General features: G+C 43.3%; 1 protein-coding gene across 2 annotated transcripts in view; it reads right to left on the bottom strand.

Moving 5' to 3' along the window:
* The window catches only part of LOC124616061 (WD repeat-containing protein 89), a 263,783-nt gene that overhangs the window by 134,620 nt on the left and 105,011 nt on the right, over positions 1-24,152 (bottom strand). For both annotated transcript variants that reach the window (XM_047144296.1, XM_047144295.1), the window contains exons 7-8: positions 22,613-22,744; positions 8,623-8,766 (exon numbers count right to left, since the gene is read on the bottom strand). In XM_047144296.1, the coding sequence (XP_047000252.1) occupies positions 8,623-8,766; positions 22,613-22,744 (276 nt within the window). The remainder of the gene's footprint in view (positions 1-8,622; positions 8,767-22,612; positions 22,745-24,152) is intronic.

Below are 24,152 nucleotides of genomic sequence, written 5' to 3'. Positions count from 1 at the left end.
TAAAACCGAATTAAAAAATGAAATAAAAACAACAAACTTGACACTAAAATAAACAAACATCACACTAGAAAAGTGTACCTGAGTCACATAAGGAAAAGGAAGAAATCAGAACTGATATATTGCAATTATAGGTGAAACTTTCCACCTTACCACAGGATCTAAATTCATAAATATTGAAACAGTGTGATTTAGTTCAAAAGGAAGATAATGTGTAATTTTATGATGTGAACAAGGACTTTACACAATTAAAAGATTTAACTGAGCAGGGATTTGACACAATAAATGATCAAAGCTCAGGCACACAAGTGAGGATGAGAGTGCTGGAACAAAAGAAAGATTTAGGTGTAGCCACTATTTCAAGCTCTGCACTTGCTACTTTGGAGAAGCGTCATTGACCTAGCCAATAAAAAAGTGCAAGAAAACATTGAATTGTCTGTGGTGGTGGTTGTTGGATGTTTAAGGGGGACTAAACAGCGAAGGTCATCAGTCCCCCATTCCAAAATCAGGCGAGCCGAAAATCTACGAAGCAGATAAAAACCAAAGGGGGAGGAGACGTCCCCCCAGGCGCTAAAAGCACACAAATTCAGCAACAAACACTACAGACAAGAACAGGACAGAGGAACACCAGACAGAAAGAAACAGAAGAAAGGAAGATGGCCGGAGACTGCTTGACTGACCACGAGATCAAAAATGGGAAAGAGTCAACCATCTCACGGCACACCAGAACAGCAACAGACACAAGGACAATAGACACAGAAAGGGAAAGGCGCAGGACCTCCCTAAATCGAACCATAAAACGGACTACCACGGATAAAATTTAAAACGGTATCAGCCATGGAGGCATCGTCGGATAAAACCAAAGCCAAAGTGCCCGGGAGATTAAAAGATTGCCGGAGTGTGCGCAGTCGAGGACACTCCAGCAAAATGTGGCCGACCGTCAGCCGGGACCCACACCGACACAAGGGGGGATCCTCCTGACGCAACAGATGGCCGTGCGTCAGGTATGTATGGCCGATGCGCAGCCGACACAGGACGACCGAGTCCCTACGAGAAGCCCGCAGGGAGGAACGCCACACATCGGTCGTCTCCTTGACAGCCCGCAGTTTATTCGGGGCTGTCATGCCACGCCACTCAGCAGCCCACATCCCAATCAGCTTACGGCGCAACACCAGCTGCTGGTCGCGAGCCGTAAGGCCGATCTCCAAAGCCGGGGCGTCGATCGCCCCTTTGGCCAGCCTGTCTACACGTTCGTTCCCAGGGATGCCAACATGACCGGGCGTCCAAACCAAGACCACCGAACGACCAGAACGGGCAATGTCGGAAACAGCCTCCTGAATGGAGGACACCAGAGGAGAGGAGGGATAGCAGCGGTCGATGGCCTGAAGGCTGCTCAGGGAGTCACTGCAGATGACGACGGACGCATCTGAGCAGGAACGCATATGCTCAAGAGCTCGCAAGATGGCCACCAGCTCTGCAGTAAAAATACTGCAGCCAGCCGGCAAGGAGCGTTGCTCAACATGGGCAGCGTGAGCAAAAGCGTAGGCAGTGCGACCATCAACCAGGGAACCATCAGTGTAGACAGGCTCACAGCCCGGAAATGAGTCGAGGAGCGCAAGAAAACGGCGACGGAGGGCCACAGGCGGAACCGAGTCCTTAGGTCCCTGTGCCAAATCCAGACGGACGGACGGCCGGGACAAACACCAGGGAGGCGTAGGTGTACGGACCCGGAAGGGAGGCAGAAGAGGGAATGACCCCAGTTCTGACAGCAGGGACTGGACACGGACAGCTACGGAAAGCCCAGACCGAGGTCGCCGTTCGGGCAGGTGGTGGACCAAGGCAGGGAAAAGCAGGCGACGATTGGGATGGCCTGGCGAGCAATGTACGTGGACAGCATAGTCGGCGAGCAGACGATGGCGGCGAATCCGCAGCGGGGGAACCCCGGCCTCCACCAGTAGACTATCCACGGGGCTGGTGCGAAAAGCGCCAGTAGCAAGCCAAACCCCACAGTGATGTATGGGGTCTAACAACTTCAACGCTGAGGGGGACGCAGACCCATAGGCCAGGCTCCCATAATCAAGCCGGGACTGCACAAGAGCTCTGTACAATTGCAGTAGCGTGCAGCGATCTGCACCCCAAGACGTGTGGCTAAGGCAGCGGAGGGCGTTGAGGTGCCGCCAGCATTTTTGCTTCAGCTGAATAACATGAGGAACCCATGTGAGCCGGGCATCAAACACGAGTCCCAAGAAGCGGCAAGTGTCCACCACTTCAAGCAGGTGGCCGCCGAGGTAAAGGTCAGGATGAGGGTGGACCGTCCGACGCCTGCAGAAGTGCATAACCCGAGTCTTGGCAGCAGAGAACTGAAAACCATGAGCCAGAGCCCATGATGCTGCCTTGCGAACGGCGACTTGCAACCTGCGTTCGGCGACTCCCGTAGTCGTGGAGCTAAATGAGATGCAGAAGTCGTCGGCATACAAAGAAGGAGACACCGACGACCCCACTGCTGCAGCCAGACCATTAATGGCCACTAGAAATAACGAGACGCTCAACACCGAGCCCTGCGGGACCCCATTTTCCTGTATATAAGAGGAACTAGAGGTGGCACCGACTTGCACCCGGAAAGAGCGGCGCAATAAAAAGCTTTGAAGAAAAGCCGGGAGCCGACCACGAAGACCCCACCCATGCAACGTGGCGAGGATGTGATGCCTCCATGTGGTGTCATACGCCTTCCGCAGATCGAAAAATACAGCAACAAGGTGCTGACGTCGGGCAAAAGCCGTACGAACAGCAGATTCCAGCCGCACCAAATTGTCCACTGCAGACCGGCCCCGACGGAAGCCACCCTGAGATGGAGCGAGGAGACTGCGCGACTCAAGGACCCAACACAAACGCCGCCCCACCATACGTTCGAGCAATTTGCACAAAACGTTGGTGAGGGTAATGGGACGATAGCTGTCCACCGCCAGTGGGTCCGCACCGGGCTTCACGATGGGGACAATAAGACCCTCTCGCCATTGCGACGGGAACACGCCCTCGCTCCAAATGTGGTTAAAGATGGTGAGGATGTGTCTCTGGCAGGCCCTGGAGAGATGCTTCAGCATCTGCGCGTGGATGCAGTCCGGTCCTGGTGCAGTATCAGGGCAATCGGCGAGGGCAGCGAGGAGTTCCCTCTCGCTGAAAGGAGCATTGTAAGTTTCATAATGACGCGTGTGGAATGAGAACGGCGTCCGCTCGGCTCGCTCCTTTAGAGAGCGAAAGGCGGGGGGATAGGAAGCAGTCGCAGAGCTCTGAGCAAAGTGCGCGGCTAGCCGTTCAGCAATGGCGGCAGCGTCCGTGCAGACAGCGCCGTCCAAAGAGAGCCCAGGGACACCCACAGGGGTCTGGGAGCCATAAATCCGCCGGATCCGGGACCACACGTGCGAGGACGAGACACGGGAGCCCAGGGAAGAGACGTACCTCTCCCAGCACTCCTGCTTACGCCGTGCAATAAGACGACGGGCGAAGGCACGGAGCCTCTTAAAGGCGATGAGGGTCTCCAGAGACGGGTGCCGCCTATGACGCTGGAGAGCCCGCCTACGGTCGCGAATAGCCTCAGCAATCTCCGGCGACCACCAGGGGACAGCCTTCCGCCGAGGGAGGCCAGAGGAACGGGGGATGGTAGCCTCGGCCGCTGAAATGATGGACGCGGTTAAAACACGGACCACCTCGTCAATGTCACCCTGTGGGGGAGACGCAATGGTTACAGCGGAAGTAAAAGCTGGCCAGTCAGCCCTGTGGAGAGCCCAGCGGGGCAAGCGCCCAGAAGAATGACACTGTGGCAGTGACAAATAGATGGGAAAATGGTCACTACCACACAGGTCAGGATGCACCCTCCAGTGGAGGGATGGGACAAGTCCAGGGCTGCAAATAGAGAGATCGATGGCCGAGAACGAGCCATGGGCCACACTGAAATGCGTGGGAGCACCGGTGTTTAAGAGGCTAAGGTCGAGCTGAGCCAACACATGCTCCACGGCCCGACCACGATCATCGGAGACAGTCCCACCCCATAGAGGGTTGTGGGCATTGAAATCGCCCAGCAGCAAAAAAGGTGGCGGCAGTTGTGCTATCAGAGCAGCCAGGACATGCTGCGCGACAGTACCATCAGGTGGAAGGTAAATACTGCAGACGGTAATGGCCTGGGGCGTCCACACCCGAACAGCGACAGCCTCTAAAGCTGTTTGTAGAGGCACAAACTCGCTGTGAAGAGAGTTCAGGACATATATGCAGACGCCACCAGACACCCTTGCATAAGCTGCCCGGTTCTTAAAATAACCCCGATAGCCACAGAGGGCGGGGGTTCGCATTGCTGGAAACCAAGTTTCCTGCAGAGCAATGCAAAGGAAAGGATGACGGCTGATAAGGTGGCGGAGCTCAGCTAGATGGTGGAAGAAACCGCTGCAGTTCCACTGGAGGATGTTATTAGCCATGGATGGAAAAGGCGTGAAGGGACTGGGGAGGCAGATTACGCCTCTGGGGCCCCTGCTGCTACGGAGTCACCACCTGGACAACAGCCATGTACTGCATCCGAGGGACTGGCGAGATCCAGGTCCTCAGCGGACGCCAGGATCTCCACCTCATCCTCAGACGCAGAGCTTGTAGGAAGCGGTGGAATGGGTGCCACCGCAATGTCGGTGGCCTTGGGGAGTTTCTTCTTGTGCTGCTTCTCGCGCTGTGCCTTTGGTGGCGCAGGCTGGGAGGGCGCAACTGGGTCGGTGTCAGGGACAGACGACGACCGTGTGTCCCTACGACCAGGGACCGGCGGTTGTTTAAGCCACTTGCGGCTGTCGGCCTTTGTACCGGACGGAACTTGGGAAGGGAGGTCCCCAAGGGACCCCTTCCTTACGAGAGTAGCCGAAGAAGTCTTACGCTTCTCCGGCTTGGAAGGGGGGACTGATGTCCCTGATGGTTGGGGGGGTGTTGCTCCTGAAGTAGATGGAGCAGGAGCAACAGGAGGTTTAGTGCCCCCCACCATCAAGGGGGCAGGTGTGAGACTTCGACTCTGAGAGCTGGATTGAGCGGAGGGAATTTTAGAAGGAGTGACAGTTGCGGCATAAGAAGTTGTCATGCGCACCGGATGAAGCCGATCATATTTCCGCCTCGCCTCAGTGTACGTCAGGCGGTCGAGAGTCTTTATTTCGATGATCTTCCGCTCCTGCTGCAGAATCGGACAGTCTGGCGAGCAAGGCGGATGGTGCGCACCACAGTTCACACAGATTGGAGGCGGCGCACAGGGATGATCAGGATGGGAAGGTCGACCGCAATCGCGACAGACGAGGTCGGACGCACAGCGTGAAGACATGTGTCCGAACTTCCAACACTTGAAGCACCGCATCGGGGGAGGGATATACGGCTTGACATCACAACGGTACACCATCACCTTGACCTTCTCAGGTAACGTGTCACCCTCGAAGGCCAAGATGAAGGCACCGGTGGCAACTTGACGATCCCTCGGACCCCGGTGGACGCGCCGGACGAAATGGACACCTCGGCGCTCCAAGTTGGCGCGCAGCTCGTCGTCGGACTGTAAAAGCAGATCCCTGTGAAAGATAATGCCCTGGACCATGTTCAGACTCTTATGGGGCGTGATAGTGACAGAGACATCCCCCAGCTTAGTACAAGCGAGCAAGGCCCGCGACTGGGCGGAGGATGCCGTTTTGATCAACACCGATCCGGACCGCATCTTGGACAAGCCCTCCACCTCCCCAAACTTGTCCTCTAAATGCTCTACAAAGAACTGAGGCTTCACGGATAGAAAAGATTCCCCATCAGCTCTGGTACAGACAAGATATCTGGGCGAATACGTCTCAGTGTCACGCAATGCCTGTCGTTCCTCCCATGGTGTGGCGAGGGAGGGGAACGATTTGGGGTCATAAACGTTACCTTTAAAATGGGCTCTCGAACGCTTAGAGACTGCTGACGGCTGGCCGCCAGCGACAGATGATGTACCACGCTTCATTGCGGGTCATCCGCCCTGATGCCACCTACTCCGACCAAGGGCCCTCCCCACGGGCGCCACCCAGCCACAGCAAAGGCCACCTGGCAGGATGGCCATTGCCGGGAGTCCTGATGCCCCAGGGAGATGGGCATCTACTCCTTGGCATACGTGGGGAGTGAACGGCGCAGGCATCAGTAGAGCGATCCCTGTGTTGTCAGGGGGCTACAACCAAGAGGGTACATGGCGACCCCACCACAACGGACTGGCTACCGTGCTGGATCTTAGGTGCAAAAATGGCCAAGGTCGTCGTCACAGTTAAAAGAAACACTGCAGAGTGCATCGTGGTAATCGCCCAAGTGATCGAAAACGAGCGGGACACCATTGCAACGACGAGAAAGACGGCTATAGGTCTAATTGCACGAAGGATACAGTGCACCATGTAAGGTGCCCTTCCCCAATTGGCTCGCTCTTCGGAATAATTTAGATAGATGGAGGTCAAACCCGAGAGGGGACCATCACATAAGGCCGAAACGTTTGAGACTCCTTTTAGTCGCCTCTTACGACAGGCAGGAATACCGCGGGCCTATTCTAACCCCCGAACCCGCAGGGGGGGAATTGTCTGTAGATACATCTCATTCTAATGTAAAAACAGATAGAACAGAGAGTGAAGTACAGAAAATTTGGGAGGCTTAACTAAAACTAAGTAAGTAGATTTTGAGCAGACATTCACATGTCCATGGGAGTGTACCAAAGTATACCATTCATGGAAACCTAGCTCTGAAAGGTACTTAAACTGTAATGACTATATGAATGGAGATTTAGGTCCTGAGCATAGCCTGTGTCACAGTAGGTTGGATATGAGTAGATGTATCAGAGCTTATTGTGGTTTTTATTGTTACTGTGAGAAGTATTTGAACAGGAAGAGGTATTTGAATGGAGCATAATTCCATGAACATGTTTCACGTAAACTATTAAGCTATTCATTATCTGTAGAAGCAGTATGGTTCATTAGTTGTGTATGCTGCACAATTTTAGATGTACTACTTTATTAGATGCTTAGTGTCAAATAGCAATAAGTGTGCTATTCAGTGAAAGAATCAGAAGCCTAGATACAAGATGAGTCAAATTGGTTTAATTTGACTGTTGAAGTTACACAAGTAAAGGTGATTACTGTGTCGTGTTGCCACACTCCCCACTTGGCACCAATATTAAGGTATTAGGTTCATATTTCAGGGCCTGTGTGGGTGAAACCGGCGAAATCTGTTCCATAGGGTTTGCCGGAGAACATCCCCCGGCTCCTTAGCAGGGCGAGAATTCTGGGGTGGAGGGTGGGAGGGGTATCAGTCTTTGGGGTCTATTGTCTTTCTCTTTGGTTCTAACATCCTTCGTCTTCCTTTTCCTTTCTATCTACTCCTCCAGGGGTAACTTGGCTATTTCTAAGGAGTATATTTGCTGTCTCAGAAGAGGTCATAATAAAACATAGAATGTAGCCGACTATTCTACTGCAAACTGCCTTTAGCAGCATAAGTCTTTATGTATGTTTATCTCTCTTATGACCCTTCTTGGGTATGGAAATGACCTACATCTTTTTCCAATCCCTTGCTACACTTCATAATTCCAGCAACCTAAGTCATTGTTTATTTCTCATGTAAACTTTGTCAATGACTACCTATTACAACAGGGAAGTCTTCATAAATACAACACAATAGCCAAAACCATCTCTGTTCAACCACTCTGTTACTTACAAGACATGAAGACGTAAGCATGAATTTGATCAAGCATTGAGAAATAGTTATATAGATTTTCTGACAACTAACACAAATGCTTTTGCAATACTGATCTTTCATCTCAAATTTTACTTCACTGTTTTAAGTTTACTCATTAGAAAAGTAACTACGGCAAAAAGTAAATGATATAACATGCTTTTTTAATGATGAAATTTTGTCATTTGAAGAAAAAAAAGGTACAAGATGACACCATGTTATAATAAGCAAAAACAATAAAATACATGAATATATAATACACTACATGGAAAACTCACTGCAAAATAGGATGGATACAAGATAGACAACAAAAGCTTCATCCATACACAAGAGTGTGCACACACTGCCATGAACACCACCACCATCCTCCATCTCAACTGCACGCACGCACGCACGCACGCGCACACACACACACACACACACACACACACACACACACCATCAATCTAGTGTTCTATGTGACAAAGAGGGGAGCCACAAGACACTCGAATTGTGACTTCATTATAATTCTGGGTAAGTGTGAAGGCTTCCAGTAGAAAGGTAGATCTTCAGATAAAATAAGAGAACGCAGTGTATGCAATGATAATGTGAACTGGAATTAGGGACATTACTTTGATTTTTGTGAATTTCAGCAATGTTGACATTTATCCATAAATTCTACTAAACTTTATACCATTGTAGAACTATGTTTATAGGAGACAGAATGATATATTATCACTAAATCAATCCATTAGTTAAGCACACAGCAGTACACTCACCACAACATCAGTAAAACACACACACACACACACACACACACACACACACACACAAAAACAGAGAGAGAGAGAGAGAGAGAGAGAGAGAGAGAGAGAGAGAGAATAGTGGAAAGGATGGGTTAATACACACCTTCAAAATACCTGCAATATCTTCTCTCGTAAAGTGTGCGAAAGGAGAAGCACCATCAATTTCCCACAGCTGCAGTTCTTCTGTATGAGTTATACATGATATATTAAAGGTACTACCCATGCCTCTAAACCAGTGCAGTTTGTCCTGTTTTAACATTCAAAGGTGTGAAATAATTTGTAATATTTAAAATTCTATTTACATTAGGAAAGAAAATTTAAATTTAATTAAAATTTTAACTGCTGGAAAACAAAAACTTCATTCTCAGTCCACAATGGCAGTCAGAGATAAATATAAAGACTATTTCAGAAAGAAGAAGAGCATCTGTTCACCAACAAATACAACATACAACCAAATGAGACAGGCACAAAAACATGTTTAAATATCCAGTTTTTCGACCTTTCAAAAATTCAAATAAACCTCTATTCTCAGTGCAGTGTATCTCCAACTGTGAATGAGACAACACAGCTTGTATATACTGTTTAGTCTGTCAAAATGCCTTACGGCTTTAGGTATGTGCTTATTATCAATTTATGGCAGCAAGGGCTGCCAGCATGAAGTTGGCAACTGAAATGGTGTATATCACAATGATTTCATACAAACATTTAATCACTATCATGAGACACAAAACAATACAGATCTGCTGCACAATGGTCATTCACACTCATCACAAATTATGGTTCGCAGATACTTCACACTGAATATAACAGAACTTTACACTGCCTTTGTCTCCAACTAGAAAGGCCTGTGTCAACTCAGACACAAATGTGGCTGTATGATCAATTTGGCCTCTAGACATCCAAAACAAACAACAGTACAAATTCCTTAGCACCATTGTGCACAAAAAGGGTGGGCAAGAGAACACACCGAGAATGTAGAATATGGGTTGATTAACATCAGGTTCTCTTCACCAATGAGTAGAAGATTTTACAATGTAGCTTGTATTTACATTCTTGGTGATTTTAGTTGTACTGATATTAAGGTCCAGCAGGAAGGTGGGTCAGTCATGTTTTGGGCTGGTATCAAGTACTGATGTTGGACCCCTCTCATTTCTATAAAGAGTAACTGTTGGGCTGTGCAGTATCGGGATAGGGTCCTCTGACCTTTGCCCAGTCCCAGAGTCAACATTTCAGCAACGCATAGGTGCATTGGCACCTCTTGAACCGCTTCCTCCAGGTAGCAGAAATTAACTGAATGGAATGGCCTGTATTACCTGCTGGCCGCAACCCAAATGAGCATGCTTGATTCAAGTTGAAGCTCATAGTGTGTCTGCAGGAACTCTCTTCACACACCGGACAAAACTAGAAGAGTGGGACATGCTTTTGTTATGATGTCAGCACACCAAGGAAGATGTAAACATGCTACAATCTGTGGAGAGGAGCAATTGGTTATTTGGTGCTCTTCTGCAGCATATTTTGATTGCAGGAATGTGTACTTCTGAACAGATTGCGTTTATTTATTTATCTATTTGGTTCAGCTGAACCCTTTAGGATTGCGTGTGACTTGTTCAGTGTGTCTTCTTTCTTCCCAGTACCTCTCCATTCTCCTGCTTCTCCTGGTTCTCTATGCTTCTGTGATCTTAATGTTGGCTCTGGTATCAGTCCACCTATGACCCTCCACTGCATTCCTATAGCTGGACCTATCCTGCACTGATGCATACATCAAATCTCTGTCTTCTCTTCCATATCAAGCTTGAAATTGAGTCTACATATAATGTCTCAGTTTGGTGTTTCTGGGCATATTATTCTTTCCATAGGTTGTCTTTCCAGCATATAATACTTTCTGCAGCATTTGAGACCTGTCTATTATCCTCTTGTTGGTCTATAACTCACCTACGTAATGGAAGCTGTTCACATTCTCCACCATCTGAGCTTCAACTTTCCAGTTGGTCTCTGGATTCAGAACATTTGTCTTGATGTATGCTGTCTTGGGATTGGTTATTGCTGCAACTACAGCAAGATTTTTTTAGTGCCATTTTTGCATCTTCTTCATTCCCACGTAACAAAGCCAAAATTCAATAACATATATCTGTGCAGAATAATAGGCTCTGTAAAGTCCATGAACATCATTACAGTGGTTTTACCATTCCTGTGACAGTGTTCAAATATCATTTTGAGACCAAAAATCTGTGTGGCACAGTTCCTCCCTTTATGAAAACCAGTCTGATAGCCTCCAATACTTGGCTCGAGCTGCTCTTGCACCCTACTAAACAATACTTTACAGATTATTTTGTACCCAAAGTTAAGTAGTGAGATGCATTCTTACACACTGGAATAATGATGGCTTCTTACCAGTCTTTTGCTATCCGGATGTCTGCTATTATTCTGTATGTATTGTCTTCTGTTGCCAGATGAACTTACTTAATTTCCTCAGTGCAAATGCCACCATGAGCTGCAATTTATTGTTCTTGATAGCTTTCATTACTTCTGCCACTATCGTTCTGATGGGTGTACGACCTCTGTTGTTTTCCTTGTTGCACTGCAGCATTAGCTTTTCTGTAGGTGTTCCAATAGTCAGCTGATTGTTGGAGTACCTTGCCATTTCTCATCTATTTTTAGTTCATCATCATACTCCTTCACAATGGGCTCCCTCACTTTATAGCCCTTTATACCATTCTTTATCTCCTTTTAGCACGATCTCCTTTTATCACGATACTGTCCCCTTCTCCTAGGATCAGCACCTATACCTTGCTTGTGAGTTGACCTTATGAGAGCACTTCCTCTTTCCGTTCTGGTAGGTACGCCCCCCCTTTATAAAATATTCCTATTGGTGGGGTGGGAGGCAACTTTTAAAACTTAAGGCTCTTGTTTTTATTTAATGCATCATCTGCTTCTTTCAACTTTTTATTCTACATGTTTCTCTCAGTATTTTTTTTTTATTATTTTAGCAGTTTTCTTCTCACTGGCTCATATATTTAAATCTTTTTCGTTCTTCGTTTTTTTTTCCAGACCCTCCACACTTTTCTTCTAGACTCAGCAGCTTCTTGACACTCATCCTTCCACCACTCATGTTTCCTTCTCTTATTACATGGGGCCTGCCATTCTGATTCCACTTTTATGATGTCCCTCACTTTTTTGCCATACATTTTAACTGTAAGATTCCTTGTACATTCATCCTTGTGTCTGTTCAAAAGCTTTTTGTTAATTCTGTGTGTTCATTGTTTTCTTTTTTTTTTTTTTCTATTTGCGAGGTGTTGGCATTTAATATGAGATAATGGTCATATTCCATTCCAACTTTTTTCGGACTCTAGTGTTCATAAGCTCCCTGTGGTTCTTCTCTCAGATTGCTTCAGGCCTGTCTTTCACCAATCCCACTACCTGGCCTCACCCATGTTGTCTTCTTAGTTGCCTTGGCTTTACAGTGATTGGCCATGATCCTCATCTTGCACCTTCAGCACAGATCTACTAGCCCCTCCCCATTCATGTTAGTTCTCTTGTGTGCCCTGTATTTCCCTAAAGGACCTTTGAGTATCTTCTTTGTATCCAATTATGAACTGAAACTGCCCAACAGGACTGTTACCCACCTTTTACCTGTTTCTGTCACTACCTTAGCCAGCATGTTTCAGAATTGTTGTGTTCTTGCTTTCAGATCTATGCCCATACACATTTACAAGTACGCAGGTGGTCAAACAATTTTATGAGCAGTTTATTTTGTGAACAGTAACTTCTATGACACTAAGAAACTACTTTTGGAACTGATAGTTTCACTACATTGAGAACAAAATACTTCAGGAAATCTTCAATCCTATGAACACTTTATCCAGTTTTCCATAATCTCATTTTCTTTTCAGTTGGCGAAAGTATGAAATTATACAGAATGTCTTCTAGAAGTTAAGAAACATGGCATTAACCTGGATGCTGATATGTACTACCTTGTAGATCCCTTGGCAAACTCTGAGTTGCAGATCACCATAAGTTGAGAGATACAAAGTGACTCCCACAGAGGATGTATGCAGGTAGGCTTTCAAAGCAGACGTCAGTTTCCACAATTTTTTTTGGTTGTTAACTGTTTCATATTTTTTAAAAAAAATTCAGGTGCTACTTCAAGTGGTCTTTTTCATTGCATGTAATATTACCAGATTTATGTCATTCAGTGCCATAGATCCAGTATATTAAATACTCTGATGAAAACCACTTGTAACAATGGTTGGAAGGTTGGTTGGTTTGTTTGTTCTCCAATAATATATCAATCACAACCCAGAAAAGTTTTAAAGATACGCTACAGAGGCTTTTAATTCTCCAAAAATGTTATAATATGCATAAAATGCAATTATTGGGGAACAGTTTGATGCTAGTAATTTAGGCCATTAGTTAGGTGCATCTGTCCAACATCATCCCCTCTTGAAAACAAAAGTAATATATACATTTTTCCAATCACTTGGCCTACTCGCAGCAGTGACCTGGATTTTTATAACTGGTGGAAAGACTACTACAAGAAATGTCCTTCAGCTGTGAAATCAATGTGCAAGACTTGCTGCCCAAAAGAACAATATTAATTTTTGCCTAGTGAGAACATGGAATTTCAGAATGATTCACAACACAAGGAACTCGTAACTGTCAACAAGTTTACCTATGACATAGTGCATCACAGGGGGCAGCTAAAGGGAACACGGAAATAATAACTTCTGTGGTGTGTGGACACTAAAAATGACTGCTGCAAATTTCTCTCCCTCTTCTGCCGAACAAGAGGCCTTCTAACGGCTTTGGATGACAATTTAAGTGTGAAGTAGGTATCCAAACTTCCAATTGTTTTAGGAGATGACTTACTTGGCATGCTTGGCCGACCTTCCTTGCTGGCTACCTCGCTGTTGCAAACTCTCTTTCACTTCTGCTCCGAAGTATGCTGCTAGGTACGAAGTATACTGCTAGGTAGAGGAATCTCTTTCTACTTATAAAAATAAGTATACTTACGAAGTTTCATTTGCTTCAACTAATGACGTATATTTGAACTTCAGACATTTTATAAATGCCACTCTTCACATAAATTGTGTCTCCAAATGCCAGAAACAAACTAATTTATATATAAGAGAAAGGTGGCTTAAACACCCTGTCCATTCTCAACATGAGTCAGCACACACGTCTTCCCTTCAACAAGGCTAAGACAAGAGTTTCTCTCAAGAGTACCTTCTCAACTGTTCTTGTTATTATAACAATGGTCACTGACACAACTAGCACAAAATGACATAGGAGCTCCACAGTTCTTCCATAAACTTTCACTAAAAATTCCATGGATCGCCTGACAAGTACTTGCCATTGCCGTTTGACCGCCGTGTCTACATTCTTCTCGCGACTGAATTTCAAACCTGCACTCACAAACTTGTGACACGCAGTAGGTAGGATTCTATTATCCCACACTCACATCTAAAATATCGGGTGTTCGAGACGGTAGATGGCCGAGTGGTTTACACCAAAATTCTCGAATCACAACATATACCCCCCCTCAGATCGGACATGCGATATTTTATACATAATCATTATGTAAATAATATCACTCATACCAACATTTCATATCACAACAACATACTTTTCTTATACACGTTTATACATACACCTTTCACCTCAACAACAATCTTTTTTTTTTTTCTCTAGAACAATCTTTAGCTGAGTGTTTCTTTATTCTGTTCTTACTTTACTTTGAGATCCAGACACGTGCATTTATTTGTGGTTCAGTCAGCTTCCCTAGTGTTTAGGAATTGTAAGGACTCTTTCCTTATTTTCAGTCGTAAACTTCAGGTGTTCATGACACATGAGTAATCTACTTTCCGTTCTCATTTTAATACTACTTTTCCTTCGTATGTACTATTTTTACTATTTTTTTTAGTTTGGAGGAACTCTGGGCAAAATGAAAGTGTTCTCTTTGACACTCATAAACTTACATGAAATGTAACAATGCTAGTTGTGCATAGAATTCAAACATTCCAGAATAATCCCTATAATATTTGTAACTTTTATCACGATACTGTCCCCTTCTCCTAGGATCAGCACCTATACCTTGCTTGTGGGTTGACCTTATGAGAGCACTTCCTCTTTCCGTTCTGGTAGGTACGCCCCCCCTTTATAAAATACTCCTATTGGTGGGGTGGGAGGCAACTTTTAAAACTTAAATGGAAACCACCATTTTTTATTGTAGGTTCAGATTCTCCATAAAAAATGAATCAAGTTTTCTCTGAAACATTTTTTTAAACCATTGACAGATGGTGCTGAAATCGAGAAACATTAAAATTGGGGAAGAACTCTGATTTATTTAGAATGATCCGTGAAGGATGCATCAAATCGATACAAAATGTGCAGCAATTCTTTCACTATGCCAAATTCCCGCCACAGTTTTTGATGGAGAGATGCTGAATGGTATTAAAATCTTGTTAGGGAACTCTTCACAATTGCATTACATGCACATTTCAAAGTGTTCGTACACTTCTCAACAACAGATTCGGTGACCGATGGATTGGTAGAGGCGGACCAATTCCATGGCCTCCATGCTCTCCTGACCTCAACCCTCTTGAATTTCATTTATGGGGGCATTTGAAAGCTCTTGTCTACGCAACCCCGGTACCAAATGTAGAGACTCTTCATGCTCGTATTGTGGACGGCTGTGATACAATACGCCATTCTCCAGGGCTGCATCAGCGCATCTCGGATTCCATGCGACGGAGGGTGGATGCATGTATCCTCGCTAACGGAGGACATTTTGAACATTTCCTGTAACAAAGTGTTTGAAGTCACGCTGGTATGTTCTGTTGCTGTGTGTTTCCATTCCATGATTAATGTGATTTGAAGAGAAGTAATAAAATGAGCTCTAACATGGAAAGTAAGCGTTTCCGGACACATGTCCAAATAACATATTTTCTTTCTTTGTGTGTGAGGAATGTTTCCTGAAAGTTTGGCCATACCTTCTTGTAACACCCTGTATATGCTAGTGATGGTATTTAAACGGGCGATCCGCAACATGCCAACCACTGATGTTAACCGCAGTTTCACATCGCATGGAGTGCAGCTCAAAGCGCTCCTCCCTCACATGGAGAAACAGCGAAATACTGTTTCATACGATTTCACACGATCCGAAAACATCCTCGATCTAGATCTTATCGGTGGTCCTCTGTATGGCAGTGCTGGAGTACCCTTGCATTTAACTGGGCTGTCAAGTCCTCTTCACTACAATGAACATCGAAGGTAGCTTCTCCCATCAAGCTTTGGAATCAATGAGTGGGTTTTCAGCTACCTTGAATGAGAAGCCCTCTTTGTTGATCTGCACTGCCAGTATTGTAGTAGAGCTTTATATTAACAACATGCACAATGTCTCTGTGCTATTGTCTCCTTGATGAAGTGTCATAATCCTTGACTGTATGTGACGTCCGACAAGCAACAAAGAGTATGATATGACCAAAGCAATGCTTTAAATACTTTTCCAATAGTCACACTTTCCACACAGAGCTAAAAATCTATACCAAACATTCCCGGCCGTATCTCACTGGGCAGTGATAGGCATTATAAGGCACTCAGCCCTTTTACAGTCAACTGACATGCAATCAGCATGGATTCAGAAAACATCGTTCTTGTGAAACATAACTAGCTCTTTATTCACATGAATTAATTAGTGTTATCAACACTGGGTCTCAAACTGATTCCATATTTCTAGATTTCCAGAAGGTTTTTGACACCACCACTCACAAAAGACTTCTAGTCAAAGTGTGTGCCTTGGAGTATCACTTCACCTATGCAATTAGGTCTGTTATTTTCTCTCAGAAAGGTTACAATATGAAGTAAACAATGGAAAATCATTGTTTAAAACAGGAGTGATACCTAGCATTCCTCAAGGAAGTGGTGTAGGCCCTCTGCTGTACCTAATCTACAGAAATGATTTAGGAGATTAACCGAGAAGCCCTCTTAGATTGTTTGCAAATGATGTTGTCATTTACCATCTAGTAAAATCATCAGAAGATCAAAACCAATTGCAAATGACTTACACATGATACATGAATAGTGTGAAAAGTGGCAATTCTCTCTCCACTAGGAAAATTGTGAGCACATCCATGAGCACAAAAAGAAAGCAATTAAATTTTGATTACACGATAAATCACACAAATCTAAATATGTTTCGAATTACAATTAGGAACAACTAAGTTGGAATGATCACACAGATAATGTTGTGGGAAAGGCAAACCAAAGACTGTATCTTATCGGTAGAACATTCAGAAGATGCAACAGGTCTGTACTATATTTGTTTGTCCTCTGCTGGAGTACTGCTGTGCTGTATGAGATCCTTACCAGATAGGATTGATGGGGGACACTGAAAAAAATTCAAATAAGGGCAGTTTGTTCTGTATTATCACGAAATGGGGGAGAGAGTGTATCAGATACCAGAAGAAAGTTGGGATGGCAATCATTAAAACAAAAGTTGTTTTTTTTCCATTGCAGCAAGATCTTTTCATGAAATTTCAATCACCAACTTTCTCATCTGAATACGACAACATTTTATTGTCATTAACCTACATGCGAGAAATTATCATCATAATAAAATAAAAGAAATCAGAGCTCATAGAAAGATTTGTGTGTCCATTTTTCCCATGTGTTATTAGAGTGGAACATTAGAGAATGTGGTTCAAAGAACCTTCTGCCAGGCACTTAAGTGTGAATTGCAGAGTAGTCAAGTAGATGTAGATGTTCTCCTGAGCGCATAGGGACTTTATACGAGCCAATTTCCTGGCATGTTCGACCCTGGCAATGAGATGTTTTACGTAGTCGTCAAGCGTGTTGCTTCATTTGAAACAGGAACAGTGTATCCACTGTCATGTCCAAATTGCTAAAAGCACAAAGAATGGTGGAAAGCCTTTACTGCCTTCTTTGCTGTGTTATATGTGAATGTCACAGCAGGCAGTACTGTACCCCAATATCTCTTTTTGACATCAACATACACCAAGAACATGTCCATCAACGTCTTATTAAAGCATTCTGTGAATTCATTCATTTGTGGTCAGCAGGCAGTTCTTGCTCTGTGGGTGATGCTACAACAGAAAATTACCTCTGATGCTAGTTGCGACTGGAAAACTTATACACAGAGATCATCACAAGAGGTGCTCCTTGCTTCAAAATTATGACTTCTAAAACGAACCTAGCAATTTCTTGAGCTTCAGTAATTGGCACAGCTGAGGTGACAACGTAATGAGGAAGGTACTCAGTGCAGAATATTATCCACCAATTCCTGTTTGTTGGCTTGGGGAACCTTCCCAAGAGGTTGATTCCAGTCCAGTGGAGTGGAACTACTGCACATGGAATTGGTACCACATTCCCCAGAGATAATTGATATATACACCCCCATGGGTGGCATTCCTTACAGTGGCTTACATAGTGTCTAACAGACTGGTAGAGTCCTGTCCAGTGACGTCAGCATCTGATTTTCTCATCCCTGTTGTTTGGTTGGTTTGGTGGAGGGGAGCAAACAGCAATGTCATCAGTCCCATCGGATTAGGGAAGGATGGGAAAGGAAATTGGCCATGCCCTTTCATAGGAACAATCCTAGCATTTACCTGAAGAGATTTAGGGAAATCACGGAAAACCTAAAACAGGATGGCTGGATGTGGGTTTGAACCATCATCCTCCCAAATGCGAGTCCAGTGTGCTAACCACTGCACCATCTCGCTCGGTTCCTCGTCTCTATCATATTTACGTCTTCCACTATAGTTTGTTCTGTAATTCATTTAGTTGCTCTCCAGTCCCTCCCAATAATTTGCATCTCTCCACTGGTTGCTGAGCTGCCCTCAAATTTTGAATGATTTTCGTGTTAAAAAGGTCCAGGTTTCACTGTTTTGACTTTGTCGGACAGACTGTTTGTAAACAATCAAATTTTTATTTATTTTATCAACACTGCTCAAAGCCATTTTTACTCTTATATTTATTTCTTTTGCTATCCATCCACTGACAGCAGTTATAACTAGTCATCGTCTAATAACAACTATTTTTTCTGATTTGGAAAACTGACATTTAAATATCTGAGTTGTAAGACCAGCTATTGTAAGGCCAGTTTCTGTGAAAGAAGGAATATTTCCAGACATTGAAATTTGTGTAAAGGCATAATTTCTTGGACCTGTCAAAGCCAACCCACCCTAAACAGATTTCCTTGAAAGAAAACTAGTATTATTGCAGCAAAACGTCAGTAGTTAGTAGCTTCTATTACTGGAAGACCTCTTAACAGTACCAATTCCATTCCCAACAACTTATAACTGTGAATGTAGACCATCGACTACAGTAGAAATGAAAGCAAAAGTGAAGGACTGAATGAACCTGGTACGTGAGTTACAGTGTGCAGTGGTGGACACCAAACGAAATATAAAAAGTAACGTTTTGAATGTTAGGCTCTATAAGGTTCCCTTTTTGTGCAGCGACCATGGAAACAGCAAAGGTCATCAGCAAGATAAATAAATTATGGTTCCACGACTGGTTGCTACATTCTTTATAATTTTATAAAAAGTAAAGTTAGAAATTAAGAGAACAAAATGTCCCATTTACAGATTCTCGGTGTACTGAAAAATGTAGAAAATTTGTGAGTTTATATTGTATGATTATGTATTATAAATCATATGTCAGTTAAAAAGATTAATGTTTATTTAGTTTTAGTCTAATGTCTAATTAGGTCTCAAACTTTTTTAGGGTTATTGGCTATCATCTGATCTCGTTCTGGGGTAATGGTCTCAGAAAGGTTGGGAACCACTGGTCTAGTCTTCGTGAATCATAGGTGACCAGATATTGGTCTGTTATGGAAATACTTCAGGATAGCTGGTCGCAGATGAGCTAGGATGATGAGTAACCACTTTCGCCCCCACTGGATCATAGTTTACAATGTTCTTTGTTTGGTTCTTCCTTCTTCAAGGCTTCTATTGTTTTCAGCAGTATTGGGTCTTCCCTCCATTCAGTAGTAATGTCATTTAATGCCGTGATGACTAAGACTTCATCGACGTAGCAGTGTTCTGCCGAAGAAGCAGTTAGTGTTGTGTGTGCACATGTTTTTGTATACCACTGTGACACCATACTCCTGAAGCTCCAAAGCTCATCTCTCCTGACAACCCATCAGATCCTCATAATAGCCTGTCAGTACAGAAAATGGTGGTCAGTCATAACAGTGTATGGTTTGTCAAATAAATATGACCAGAACTTGTTGATGGACGAAACAAATCCAAGGTAAATTAATTGTTTGTACAGTAGTTTCTCTCAAACTTTGGAAGAGCAATCTGGTAGCATAAGCTGTCACCTTTCAGTGCCTCAGTGCCTTCCTGAATTTGTTCTAGAAATGCTCCTACCCCATAACTGCTAATGCCAGCATAAGTTCTGTCTCGGCACTCTCAGCATATAATGTTAATACTGGAGGACATGTTGATGCAACCTTGATAAGAAGGAGAGACCTTTTTTACACTTTGTTCCAGGAAACTTGGGCGCTCCCTGCAGTAGTTCACGCAATAAAGTTCCTTTGTACAAAAATCCTTTATGGATCAGGTAGTATGAGCACATTCTGCGAAAACTTTTCACATCATGAATGTTGCAAGCAGTCATAAAATCTGTGACTGCTCTTCTTTTCTCTGGGTTGGTATGGCCATTAACTGAGTGCACCAACATTTTTATTTCTTGGATGAGAAAGAGGCTTTATTCCGGATACAGGCAGTCTGAACATACATCAACACAGTGGCCACGAGGCTTAGATATTCTCCACATTTTTGAAAAATCAAATCCATCATCCATAAAATAGACACACAGTCCATTTAAGGTGCCGAAGCAGATTATCCCTTATACACTCAAGGGTGGCTGTAGTTTTACATAGTTCACACAGCATAGCTTTGAACTCATACAGGCCTTCAGGATTTATGAAGTTCATCCTCATCAAACATGATTTGCCAGTAGCCTGGTGCATATCCCTAGTTGAGAAATACTCTGCTCCTGTCAAGCAGGCTAGGGTGTCATCAATGGATGGCTATAGATAGATATTTTTTCTAAACATTTCATTCACTTGTCAGTAGTAAAATCAGTTATGCCATACACCATTCTCCTTCTTCACATGAACCACAAGAGAGGTCCAAGGAGTCTCTGAAACTTCAATGATGTTATCTCGTAGTGTCTTCTCCACTTTCTCCTGATTACCTGTCGTTCAGCTAGCAACACCCTATGCAAGCACTGGCTAATTGGTGAAGGATCCCCAGTGTTGATATAGTGTTTTACCATGGATTGCTTGGACTGTCTTTTCTCCACTCCAGATTTGAAAGCATCTAAAAATTTGCACAGCATGGCTAATACTCGTTGACACTTCTCAGTCAGGAATGAATCTGTTGGCAATTCAACAGTATGATTCTTCACTGTGTTGTCTGTAGTGGTAACAGAGAGCAATTCTTCATTGATGGCACTGAGTTGTTCAATACTGGCCTGGTTCGGCTGTTCCTAAACATATACCTTTGAAGATGAATGTGGTTGCTCGTGATAATTAGTGACTGACAATTCTCCTTGATCACCAGCAGTGCTTATGATCATCACTATATAGTATGCAGATTTCTTTTGAAAGATTGACTAGCTTTTTGCAACTGACAAAATCTTCCTAATTTAACTAAGCATCTAGACTGATGACTAGAACTAGTCTTGTTGACAATGGCAGGATAACAATTCTTCTTCGCTGAGTGTGTTTGTTGGAAAAGCTTTATCAATCTGTAGATCCAATTTCTACAGTCTGTTACCACTGTGATGCCTGCAGAAATTCCTATCCAAGAATAACATTATAACTACATTCTGGTAAAACAGAAAATTCGGAAGGCTGGAGCCTGTCACTGATAGTTATTCTTACAATTCATGTTCCTGTCGGTTAGACTTATTTCCCATGTGTGAACTTGAGCACAATCATGAACCAAATCTTCTGTAGCTGGTGATAATAAGCAATATACATTACAGTACAGTAAAAGAACCCCCTCAGCTGATTAGCATCCAGACAGGTTGCCCATTGATTATGACATCAAACAGACTTCCTAACATCTCGGTAACTGGTGCCCATAGGGGATTTTTATCTGTGGGGGCCTCAATTCCATACATCGGCACCTCACATCTCCACCATAGGCCTATAACGTTATATTGTAACCACAATTAAGTCCAAATCTGAAAGCAGGGTAATCAATGAAGTACAACACTTAGCACTGAAGTCATGTTTATTACATCGGAAGGAGAGTGGTGCTACTTATAGAAACAGCAATTATTCCAGAATGCGAAAAACTAAAAAATTAGAAAATTTGAGAATCTTCTACAAATGGTAAACATCAAATAACAAAAAATTCTGGTGATAAGATCTGAACTGGCAAGCTGCAGTGCACCAGCCAGTGACACTAACTGCTCTTTTGCATTGTGTGCAGCACAGTTCATGGCAATATTGTACATTTTCTCGATACTGTTAGTGTTTTGGCAATGAAACATACACAACAAGAATATATTAAAAAGATGTTCAATAAAGCTATTTTGGAGATGAAAGTTCACATTTTGCCTATGAATTTTAAAAAATGTGTTGAAAACGAGTGGTCTCATTACCTGACAAAAGGGAGAGAAGTTTCAGAGGATGTGAGATGCTTATGAAATTTAAATCTTAACCTATGCTACAGATCAGTCCGTGACCATACCCAAGGTTTCAGGACTGGAAGGGGTACAGGGGTCCTATTCATCCATTTGAATAAAGCATACACAACATGAATATTTAAAAAGCTGTTAATCAAAGCTATTCTGCAGATAAAGTTGACATTGAACTTATAAATGAGAAAACAAAGAAATGTATTGAGAATGAGTGGGCTCACTATCTGAGGAAAGGGAGGCAAGTTTCAAAAGAAGTGGGTGACATGCAGGAGATAGATATTCAATACCACAGGACACTAAATTGAGGTAAACACCTCAGAAAAGGATGACAATAAAATTAACCAAAGATATTACAGACACATCAACAAAATAGCCACAAAATATGTCAGTTTTAAAATATATAAATTACTTACGATAGATGACTCTGTGTTGAGACAGTATGCAAGGGCGTCATCTTCACACTGTTTACTGATATCAAACACATTTATAATACCATCAACAGAGCCTGTTGCTAATTTGTTTTTTTCTTCTGGATGAAATCGGACCTAAAAGAGACAGAGAAATTTCCAAAACACTGAGCTATCGAGTAAATTAAAATGATAATTACTAGAAGCAAAGAATTCAAAAGGAAACAGTAAGTTTATGAAACTTGAACAACTGAGTCAGGATTTACAGGTAAAAAGGTTGGAATTCCAGTTTGATCTCAAACAGCAACATGGACAAGGCTAGGAAAAAAGCATGAGGAATGAAGAAAATCAGAATTCCATGTCAAGACAAGGATACGGTGAGCATAATTTTAGACAGCTGCTGAATACAAAAGTCCTTATTTAAGACCTTTCCTGTTTCTAACCACCCTGCACTAGTGATCTCATTTTCAATGACTGTGAACAGGTGATCTTCTGCATTACATGTTATTTCCATCTTATATATTATTGGCCATTACTTTCAACAATGGAAATTTCTAGACAGCAATAATAAAGAAAAGTGAGAAAGGGAACAAATCACCCGCAGCTAGCTGATACACATAACAGGTCATTTATGTTCGCTATTTTTTGAGCTGTCACACCTATTTCCAATTGAACTACTCTCTGCTGACCCCGCCCTCCTCATTCTCTCTCTCTCTCTCTCTCTCTCTCTCTCTCACACACACACACACACACACACACACACACACACAAAATAGAGAGACTCAAATGCACATGTCTGTAGCTTGAGGAACAGGTTTACAACTGTTAAATATTTTACAACGCATGCTCATACTCTCAGATTGAAGATGAGTTTTTTTGCTGCAGATCAACACTCTTTCTGAAGAAGCAACCCATCAACAGTTTCATATTTTAGAAATTTTCGATTGTTCCATGCATTAGAGTCAATAATTTTGTCAAAGTTTGCCACATTTCTAATTTTGTAAAGTACTTGCAGATTTTAAGGAAAACATCTATTCCTTTAATTGTCAGCTCGTTAAATCATGAGAGAGCTAATCAAAACGTTAAATATAAATAACAGAATGACTAAAGATAACGGCTCACCAAGTAGAGAAGATACCGAGCAGGATAAGTATTAACTAAAACTATGAACTTGCTTTCTTCTCACAGTAAGCAGTCGTAGATAACTACAGTGCCTCAGTATTGTGGCCCAACTGGCACAAAGTAGCTAAGTGACTACCACTGTGTGTGTCTATAAGCTTTGAAGAAGGGCCCAAGTCCATGTGTTTCACTACTATGTTCAAGTCTGATGCTAACAGTATATGGTGAATGGTTGTCTTTCCTCATTTCACCATTTATCTTCCTCATAGGATTTTCCAGCATAATAGTAATTATATCTAACAAATACTTGTGCTTTATCTCTTCCAGATAACACTTTTGTCATACCGAAGAAAAGTTCTCAGTTAGTAAACAACAACTCAAAGCTTCTTTAATACATTACAAATAGAGTGATAGGATCTTTGCATTT

Source organism: Schistocerca americana, chromosome 5, assembly GCF_021461395.2.
Source record: "Schistocerca americana isolate TAMUIC-IGC-003095 chromosome 5, iqSchAmer2.1, whole genome shotgun sequence".
NCBI classification, from domain to species: Eukaryota; Metazoa; Arthropoda; class Insecta; order Orthoptera; family Acrididae; genus Schistocerca; species Schistocerca americana.
This window is presented reverse-complemented; position numbering and strand designations above follow the sequence as displayed.